This window comes from Lutjanus erythropterus, chromosome 12 (genome assembly GCF_056507025.1).
Source record: "Lutjanus erythropterus isolate fLutEry1 chromosome 12, fLutEry1.hap2, whole genome shotgun sequence".
NCBI classification, from domain to species: domain Eukaryota; kingdom Metazoa; phylum Chordata; class Actinopteri; order Lutjaniformes; family Lutjanidae; genus Lutjanus; species Lutjanus erythropterus.
The window spans coordinates 21,711,419-21,721,914 of NC_139328.1; the positions used below are offsets into that span (position 1 = coordinate 21,711,419).

At 37.6% G+C, this 10,496-nt stretch overlaps 1 protein-coding gene across 2 annotated transcripts; it reads right to left on the reverse strand.

Annotated features, from left to right (window-relative positions):
• Positions 1-1,844: 1,844 nt before the first annotated feature.
• Positions 1,845-9,091, reverse strand: tcea1 (transcription elongation factor A (SII), 1). Of its 2 annotated transcripts, none has more exons than XM_084732819.1 (10): positions 8,888-9,091; positions 6,615-6,677; positions 6,421-6,526; positions 4,875-4,977; positions 4,552-4,697; positions 4,379-4,435; positions 3,775-3,929; positions 3,451-3,597; positions 3,014-3,085; positions 1,845-2,250 (listed from the first exon to the last, which is right to left on the reverse strand). In XM_084732819.1, the coding sequence occupies exons 1-10, from the start codon at positions 8,960-8,962 to the stop codon at positions 2,242-2,244; spliced, it is 933 nt and encodes a 310-aa protein (XP_084588945.1). In that variant the 5' UTR covers positions 8,963-9,091; the 3' UTR covers positions 1,845-2,241. The 2 variants fall into 2 exon arrangements, with proteins under 2 accessions (XP_084588945.1, XP_084588944.1); XM_084732818.1 differs by having other exon boundaries at positions 4,552-4,700; positions 8,888-9,090.
• Positions 9,092-10,496: the final 1,405 nt, after the last annotated feature.

The following is a 10,496-nucleotide window of genomic DNA, read 5'->3' on the forward strand; positions in this document are numbered from 1 at the left end:
ATGGGCAACAGTTGTTTTCAGACTCTTGCCACAAGGGTGGTTACTGGAGCACGAGACCAGTTTACTGGAAATTGTCCCTCTCTTTTGGCCAAATTATCGCATGTGTTCTGTCTTGATTCCTGAGTCGTGGCGAAATCAGTCCATTTTGGTAGGAGGGTGAAGAAAACACATGTCTTTATTTGCTGAGGACAAACAAAGATCACTGGATAGGGCTGGTTGATCTGAACTTGTTGCCAACCTGTGTGCTTCACGGTGGCACTTATACTTGTCTTAGAGTTAACTTTAACTTACTATGTGCAATTTGAGCTGATGGATACACCGCGCAGATCAACCTCAAAAACACAATCTAAGCCAATGGTTTGGAGTGATGCCTATAAATGTTGTTTCTTCTTCTGTTTACTATATGAAATGTTATTTTGCGCTGAGTTTACTGAAGAATACATTTTTAAAAAACAAATAATGTGAATGTTTACAGTATATGGTTTAGTTTTTTTCTGCTACTCTTCAAGAAAATAATGACTTGTGGGCATTTTGATTGCGATAAAATAAAGCACAATAATTTTACTGACTCTGGAATGATTTCATCACAAAAACACACAACACTGCCACCAAGAATTAAAACTTTCCTGGGGAAAAAAAACCCCCAAAAAATCTAAATACTATTCTGACAAGACTTTCAATCACGTGACTTAACCTGTAATGGTAAGTATGTATCAGCAGATAAATAAAAATATTGACATGAAAGTGAACGAGCAAAATTATTCTCTACCATCATGCAGGTGGAACTATGTTCAGTAAATTAAGTGAATCTATAGATAAAGAAACAGTGTCTATTTGCACCTGGGTGTAAATAGTCATGTGCCAGCTATTCTGCTATTCACACTGCCCCCCCTAATTTAGCTAGAGAAGGTGACAAAGTCAACAGAAGGAAAAGGTTGGGGTGGTTATTTTCAGTTTTAGTCGCAGTTTGGTTAGGTTTAGGATAAGATCCTGGTTTGTCTCTGCCATGCAGGTGTAAATACCCACATTGGCTATTCCACTCCAGGTGCAAATAGCATTGTTGGTTCATGTGATTAAATGTCCACTGAAGGAGGTTCAACTAAGTAAGAAACTAATGGTCATTATGTAATGATGCAGAAGAACTACAATGAGGCGGTGGCCTGGTAGCTCACTTGTTCATGTTCGACCACCAGAGGTTGAGTCCTCTGCAGCAGCAGGGGGTTTGACTCCCATCTACAGCCCTTTGCTGCATATCATTACCCCACTCTGTCTCTCCCTTTCCTGTTGTTTCTCCAGCTGTCCTATACAATTAAAGGCACAGAAGCCCCCCAAAGTATTTTTTAAGAACAACTATAATGAGGCACTTATTACAATGTGTTTCTACATATGTGAGCTTTGTAATTTCTTAATACAGGAGTCACTAACTAACGTTTGGCCACCAGGCCTCACTCAAGATCAGACTTTCAATGATTAGTTTGTACTGTACATGCAGCCTTCCTCAGTTTAACTGATTCAACCAACTTGTGCGACTGGTCTAGGTTCAGTTAATGTGAGGCAGCAGAATCGCTCGTCATCATTAGAGAGTGATGAAGAGTGGCTGCACCTGGCAATTAAAAAAAACTCGTCACGAGGGAAACAATTGTGCGTCTTCTCTGGTTCGGCCAATGACAGGACAGATTAATATGCATACATCAGCATTCACTTTGATGTGATGAATATTCCACCAATAACACATGTATACTCCTCGAAAACACACACAGTTTGTCCTCTCAGACCCTTCATTGCCTTAGTATAATGTTAAAGATTCACATAACCAGGGGAGACTGAGAACTAATGAAAAGCACTTGTTTTTAATCAAATGGATTACACTTTATTGGGAAATTAAATAAAACAATGCAATGTTGTGAGGGGAAAGCAAAACAACATTGTCCAAAGTGTTAAAACTACATATAAAAAATGCAGATAAAAGAGAATGAGACAAGACTGATCGCATATATCTGACAGTGAGAAACAACTAATAACAATAGTAAAAGATTTTGGGGGTAGGGTGTCGGGGGTAAATGACAATGAGCTCAATCTATGAACAGGATATTTAATCAAACGGTAACCGCAGTGGCATCTTCGTATGGCATGTTGTGCACCATGTACCACAGAATGCAAAGCTCCAATCTGTTGCAGAGAGACAGAACCTGGTCCAAGAAATTTGCTACTTGTCCGAGCGCTGTGGAAAGGCCTGCAGACTCAGCAGAACTAGGAAGGAAAAAAACACATATTAATATCCAGATACAGATGTACTTAAATTAAAACACTGATGAACAAGTCAGAAACAGCTGGAAAAAAAAATAGGTATCAAACTGTTATTCAGCATTTTTACAATGATCAGAATCTGTTTTTTTTAACAGATTAAAATTAAATAAATTAAATATGTTCTTCTTTAAACATATGATTAAAGACATTTCAATGCTTATGTTTGATTTGTTTTGCATATTATTTTAGAAAACTTTAAGGCGCTATTTTGTTGCATTGTTTTATTTATTAAAAATCCCAGTAAAGAAATACTGCTGCAGCACCCTGCACTTTCTGTTTTAAGTCAATGTTGACAATATTTTAATTAAACATATTCCTACAAGCATTTCAAAAAAGTTATGTGCCAGATTGTGTTATTTTAAATTTTGGCACCAAGATTTTAATTTTTACACAAATGTACATGGTTTCCTTGACTAATAATCATCAGTGTCCGTATCAGGAAAAAAAGGCCATCCAAATCAACAAAGACTGACATCTATTTTTATTAAAAAGTTATACCCAACTGCTGTAGTGTCATCCTATGTGGGATTTATTTTCTTAATTATCCACACTGAAAGAGCTTGAGAGGCACTTATATTCACAAATATTACCAAGAGTCTCAGAGTGTGCAGGTAAACAGGCTACATGAAGAGTGGACAAGAACCAGGTTTGCTTAACTTCTTTTAGGACATAAAACAACCAACAAAGCTCATGTTGACAAACGTACCTTCCATCTATTCCCGCATTGATTGCAGAAGACAAACGTGGTCATTGGCTCATCAGCACTCCGAGTCTGAACCTGAGAACGACAAAACATGCAGGTAGTCTTTATAACATCACACTGAACGAGCAGCGCTGCTCAAAACCTGCTGCTCAGTTTAAACCGACTGACATCAAGTGACTTGATGAGTGTGTGATCAAACCAATACTACAATGTACCGCCTTATTTGAACTAAACCATGGTAAATAAAGTACATGGATTTGTATAAACTTTTCCAGCAGAGGAGCAATAATGTGGTTGACGGGATGATTTAAAGAAACCTAAGCTGTACTTACTTCTAACAGCGGTGAAATTGATGATAACCACATCTGTAAGTCTGCGCAGACTATAACATCTGTCTGCTACTGCCACAGTTAAAACAAAGCATAAATAGAAATCTGTACCTGTGTGTAGGTGCAGCTCTTCCCCTTGCACTTGCCACAGGTGAATAGATCAGTCTGAGTGCCTCCAGTGGTGGCCATCTGATGGTCCCTGACAGCCTCTTTGGTCAAATTCTTTCTCATTTCTTTCAGCTCATCACTGGCCATTTCCTACAGAAAAGAAAAATAATTCTTGCAAGTAAACTCATTTAAATCTGTTACTGTTGTAAAAAGGGATATTATCAAGTTATACCCACATGGAAGTAAAACCGCAGTAAGAATAACTGTTGGGACAACTATACTACAAAACCAGGATCTTTAAGACTAAGCCATCGTCAGCCAACACACCTCTGCAGTCATCTTAGCTATCCGCTCAGGGGTTACACTCCCACACAACACGGTCCTCCTTAAATTCGGGTTCTTCATATCCTTCAGATTCGAGATTCGGCTTCGCACGCGGTTCTTGTATTTCATGTCTGTGTTCTTAAACTCTTGGAAGATACGTGATGGCAGGTCAAGGAATTCAACTTCGGAAGAGTTTCATGCTTCTTTACACGAAGTAGAGCCTAAAACCGCACTGATAACTACAGACTTTTATGTGTGTTAGTGCTGAAACATTTAGCTGATTAACTTGGTTAGTTTGGTCAGTTTCGAAGGGCAACTTAGCTTTAAGTTATTAAACAAGTAATAAAGCTCAACATTCTGTTTTCAGCCTTTCAAATTCAGAAATTTTCCGACAAAAGCAGGGAAAATTGTGATCGACATGTCACCAATTTTTGATGGACTATAGACTATGAAATTAGAGTCGAAAAATAATGAAAATATTCGTTTGGCATAGCTTTAATGTGCTTATTTACATCACTGGCGTTTAAAGAAATATAAATAATTAAAATTGAAAAGAAAGTAACAAACATCAGCTTCAAACATATATTCCATTTAATGTAAAGGATATATTCCTCGACTTGTGCTCCAAGTTCATCACAATCAGCACCAATAGCGATGTAATCATCTGGGGGGAAAAAGAGTGAACAAAAAATGTTGAGAAATAATATAAGTAAAGCCAATTGGAAGCAACCACAAAAACACGTATCTTTGTTGTAAATGAGTTAACAACAACAGAATTACCTCCAGTCTGCAGAGCGCTGGATATCATCTCCCTGCACTTGAGCCTGATGGAGTCAGAGGTGCTTGGGGCACGAGGAAAGGTGTTGATTAACGTGTTGGGTGTAACTTCGGCAGGTTCACTCTTGCTGCTGGAGTTACTGCTGGAGCTGCTGTGGGACCAATGTGAAAGGAGAAGTTTAATCAGCTACTGAAGCAAAAGACAAACGTGTAAAAAAAAAAAAAATAATAGACAATACATTTTAATTTCTACTCCTAACCGGGTAAACATTTGTGTTGACCATCAGTGATGCTTAAAGTATCAAAAAATATATCTTTCTTGTCACCTTTCTTCTTTTGCCTCTGGGCTTCCCTGCGATGGAGAAACAACAGGTGTCGTTTGTTCTTTCCTCTTTTCATCTGAAGGTTTCTCTCCACCACCAGGCTCGTCTGCAGCACAATTAAGTAGGTGAGAAAATAACATGAGTGACACAAGAGAGGGCCAACATTAAAATAAGTTAAGTCAATACTTCTGTGTGCTTTACAGAAGAATATCTCCGCATTAAAAAAAACCACATCCAGCCTCATAGCTTTCCTTTAATCGTTTCCTATAATATTTTAATATTAATATTTAATAATATTTTTGGCGTTTTAGCTTTTATTAATAGTAGACAGTAGAAGCAAACATGAAACATGCAAGGAAAGGGGAAAGACATGCAACGATGTTTCCTGGTAGGAAACAAAAGGGGTCAACAACATTATCATAATGTTGTGAAATGTGGTATGCATCTGAACCTCTTGGCCATAAACCGTTCTACACTCAATGTTGAATTATTGTGGCTGAAAATGTTTGGTTGAAATTGGAAGCCTCTGCAATGCCAGCATAAACAAAAACTTTCATAAAAGCAGCAATTTAACAGCAAAAAGTCACTGCAATACAAACCAAGTGGCTTTAATGTTTACTAGGGCATATACCGTCATATGATGATGAATTCTGTCTTACTGTTGCCCGTTTAAAATATCATCTTGACTAACGTGTCTGTTTAAAATCACACTAAGATGTAATAATGACAACATTTGTGGTGATAACCAAATGTGAATGGGCGACATTTGAATGAAATCTTGGGCGTAACATAAAAGAAAACTTAAAATACATCTCATAAGAGTAATTTCAGCAGCTGAAAACAAATAATGGTTCAGCCACGTTACACTTTTGATATGATATTATGCCTGAATTACTCAATAAACAAGCTTTTATTTACTTAAATGTTCCCCTGGCTGACACTTTCTATCAGTGTGGATGTTTTCACTGATATCCTGTGTGAAACTGTTGGCCGCTGTTCATTTGTTTGTGCTGCCCAACACCTCACTTACTAACAGTGGGTCGAGAATAGCTGTCAGTGATTCAGTGTTTCTTCTGTATTCATTTCACAGTGGTGCACCACCACAGTAAGGAAATTACCACCATTGCAAACTCAAGTACAAACACTGTAATTCAGCCTTAATGTTATCTATAACTTAACTAATTGTTGCCCAGATCCTTTACACGTAACGATTATAAAATAATTGAAAAGATTTTTAACATTAAAACCTCAACTTTAAACATAACTTAGACCCAAACAGCAAAATATAAGAGACAAAACAAGAATTGGTGCCCAGAGCACCAGAGCTGTATTTGAATTACAGAGGAAACACTGTCATTAAAGAAACTCAAACAAGACATTTTTGATAGATGATAGGGCCTTATAAGGCTGTTACGACTAAGCTACAAAATAACAGTGCTGTGACTGGCTCTCATACAATCATGCAAAACAGCTTGCAGCCTCTCCAAAAAAATGACATAACAAAACAAACTGTTTTTAAGAATAGGTGGAACTGAAAAGTAATAATTACCCAAAAGCTTCTTCCAGGATTTGATCAGGGACTTGGCGAGGGATGTCACCTCCTCATCTGTGCTCTGCTTGCGGATGGCATTAACGGACATCCCAATTCTGGTAGACTGCGGAGAGACATTGTGTCAGTGTGCATCAGGGTGTGAGCACAGCCTGTGTGGACGATGAGCCTTTACAGGAAATGAGCACAGATACCTGAAGCAGCTCCAGAGTCATTGGGACACTGCGCAGCTCCTTCAATAGGTCCAAAGCCCCGGCCTGCAGAGGACAAGGGAGGGTAGGGGTGTTTTGACACATTTTAATACGTCTCACACTGAACTTTCCTTTGGTTGTGTAGTGGTTTAGTTTGCTTCACGTGGGTGAGCATTAATAATAGCACCAGCATGGCTGGATTTCACTTAAAATTTTGGTTTATTAGGAATCTTGAGATCCGGCTTCCTCCCACAGTCCAAAGACATGCAGTATAATAGGTTAATTGGTGATTCTAAATTGTCCATAGGTGTGAATATGAGAGTGAGTGGTGAGTCTCTATGTGTCAGCCCTGTGATGAACTGGCGACTTGTCCAGGGTGTATCCCACCTCTCACCCAGTGTCAGCTGGGATAGGCTCCAGCCCCCTGCGACCCCTCAAGGATAAGCGGTTACAGACAATGAATGAATGAATGAAAGGAAATCTTGAGATATTCTGAGCTTCGAGATTGTGCGGGGACTTAGCTGAATTTCACAGGAATATTTTAGATGTACGCTGGTTAAAATCGATCACTCAAACCTACTAAAAGGAGTATTTAACTGATTATGAAACAGTCCAAATTTAATACTGTTTCTTAGATACTGATTTTAATAAGGAATACAATCTCAATTCAATACTGACTGAATACTGATTTAATACTTTAATATGGAGTCTCCTTGAAATCAGATGAAACAAGCCTGCATTTACATTTTTGCAAGCAAAGTTACAGTGAGAGATTTTTAATTAGATAATATTATTTCTGATGTTATGTTTTGTAGTTATTGCACTGGTAATATTACCTCTTGCATCCATAAGAGCCTCCAAAATCAAAACAACATGAAAGATCCTTGTTGCAGCTTTAAAGCATTCTTAATGAATTATTATTTTTTGCACACAGGGGAAAAAAAACAAACATTTATTTTGGATTTGAATTAAACAATTAAAGTTGAAAGCAAATTGTTCATTAAAGGACCAGTCAATTGATTGGAAACTAATCTGTAACTAATAACTGATTAATTGATGCAGTGACTTCTCAAACCAGTTATTATTATTGTTGTTATTATAATTATCATTACTGTTATCATCATCAAAGCTTATCAGATTTAAGAGAATGCTGTTCACTACAACAAGAGTGGCAACAAAAACAAACAAAAAGGAAAATTACAGGACATAACTGAATAATACAAGTGGTCAGTCAGGAATTTATGTACATATACATTCACGAGTTTGTTTTTTTGTTTTTTTTTCATATTTTAAATATTTCATATTTGTTAAGCTATATAGTAGTATCTCATTTAAATATGAAGCAAGTATTGGAATGGTTAAAAAATCGCCACTTGACCATAAAATATTTTGCAAGAATAATATTAAATAATATTATTACCAAACTGTTTGCTTGACCTCCACTTGGAGACCAAACATTACGCTATATTCATATATTAGAATCTGAATATTTTGATCGTTTGCTTGTACTGCTGCTAACTTCACAAATGTGATGATCTGCTGCTTTCCCTAGTCTTACATTACTCTTATTTGAATGTGTTTACCGGACATAATAACCCATTCACATAGATCATTCTGGGTTCAATGAAATTTGACACTATTCCTAACATCTTAAAGCACAAATGATTTTTAAAACTCGGCACTTTCATCGGCAATGAAGCCGCTCGGTAGCTAGTTGAGCCCCTATTACAGTACGTTACATTACTTGTACTGCAGTTACAATCGGCGGCTAACAGTAGCTACTTAGCCGCTTGCAAAATCCCACAACACAACTAAAAAATCTAGAGAATAATAGCGTAAATGTATTTCACACTTTAAATCTAGCGACTTAATCGTAATGTAACCATGTCCGAATGTTGTTGCATTGCAGAACACAATGTTAGTAAAAACTAATGGGTTGCTAAGTGGCTAACTATTAGCTATCAATAGAATTACCGCTAACGTCAACAGACTACAAGCTAGCGGTTTGCAGCTAGCTGTTAGTCACAACAACATGTAGTGTTTATTAGCTATGGAGCTAACTGTTGAAAGTAACGGCGAAGTTACCGTTTGGAAAAAATGCTTATGTGAAATGACATTGTGGTCACAATGGCTGAACTGGCCAGAGGCTAAATTAGTCAACAGCAAACCCCATCACAATTTGTTAGCGCCAACGTTAGCTAGCTAAGTATCAACATCACCCTGATCGGCTAAGCAGCAGGCAGGTAAGCAGCATTCATTCTTCTCAGACATCTCACCCCGTTCTTCTTCTGCGCCATTTTATCCATCTTCTTCGCGATTCTGATTATCTCTTCTTCCTCCTTTTTTCCCATGTTGACTGATTTGATGAAATCCAAAATCTGGAGCAAGTGGGAAAGAAAATCCGCGACAAAGACCACGCCACTGAAGTGAAAGCGGCGGCGTCTACGGACCGGGACCGCACACCGACCCTCCGCTGTGTAGCAGACCTGACTAGTCGATGCACGATGTGGTCAGGGGCAGTTAATCGAAACGGAACGCAAGATTCATTTGGGAGCCATGAGAGCAGAAAGTATTCACCACTCAGGCCAAAAATCAGACAAAAGGAGACACATTTTATGAATGCTTAGATGTAAGTCTACATCTGTAGTTTTTGTAGTTCTAAAAAAACTGACCTCCTGCTACCAAAAACAAAGCCTCCACTTTGGTCATATCGCTACCTGTCGTTAGATGGCGTCAAAGTGCCACTTGCATCTGTGTTTGCGTCAGCAATGGACTCCGTTTAAAACCTCTGAAGTTCAGAAACTAATGTTTGGGTATTCAGTCAGATGTTAAATTATAAATGGTATGCACAGAGCCAAAAAAAATTAGTAATAATTGAATGTAACAGAAAAAATCTACCTCATTTTCATTTTCCACTTCCGATTTAACATACAAGTCATATAGTCCTGTGATTTTTCCTTTTTTACACCAGATGATCTCTTTTGCAAGTAAAACAACATTCTGTTGGACCAGGAAATAAACCATGGATATATACAACTGATGGCAACAGGCCACAAGTGGAAATTGCTTAATTTTAAGGGGTACCAGCAGGGCTGCACAATTAATTCAAATATTATCAAATTCACTATATGGCTAATAACCAGTATCCAAATTGCAGAAGCTACAGTTCTTGAGAAATGTAAAATATGTTGCAAAACTACAAATCTTGTTGTACAGATGTAAGCTAACATGTTTGGTACAGACCCAACAAATGTCACATCATCATGATGATTTTTTTTCAGTGAAAATTAAAATTATAATGCAAAAATGATCATTTCTACTTATTCTGAATCATATCACAATTGCAAAATCTGTAAAAATAATCACAATGATAAAACCAAAGATTGAAAAGCACTGATTTGTATTTGTGTTTCAACATTAGGACCATTGTGGCAGTACTTGTTTGGTACAGTTGAACTTCTTTAGAGCAAGTCAGTTGCAAGTATAGGGTGTACAACATTTAATTTTGCTCCAAACTGCAGCTGACATTTGTAACTGCATTATTCATTGTAATTAACAGTAAATGAAGGCACCTCTGTCTTGCTAAGGACGTTTGGTGGGACTCATGACTTTTGATGAGGGCATGGCTGTTGTGCAGATCAAACCTGTGACCTTTGAGTAACCGGATCTAGGCCACAATGATGGCACACTGTTGATCTTATACTGCATTTATGTGGCACTGATTGACTCACTAATTTGGATCTTACTAATCCAAACAGATCAGCATGTGACATTACCACCCAGTGACTGAAGGTTAGGCAATCACTGCAAATGATTTGAGCATGAAAATGTAATGTGCTGCTAATTAAAGTACATAAAATATACAGTGTACAGTACAAAAAACAA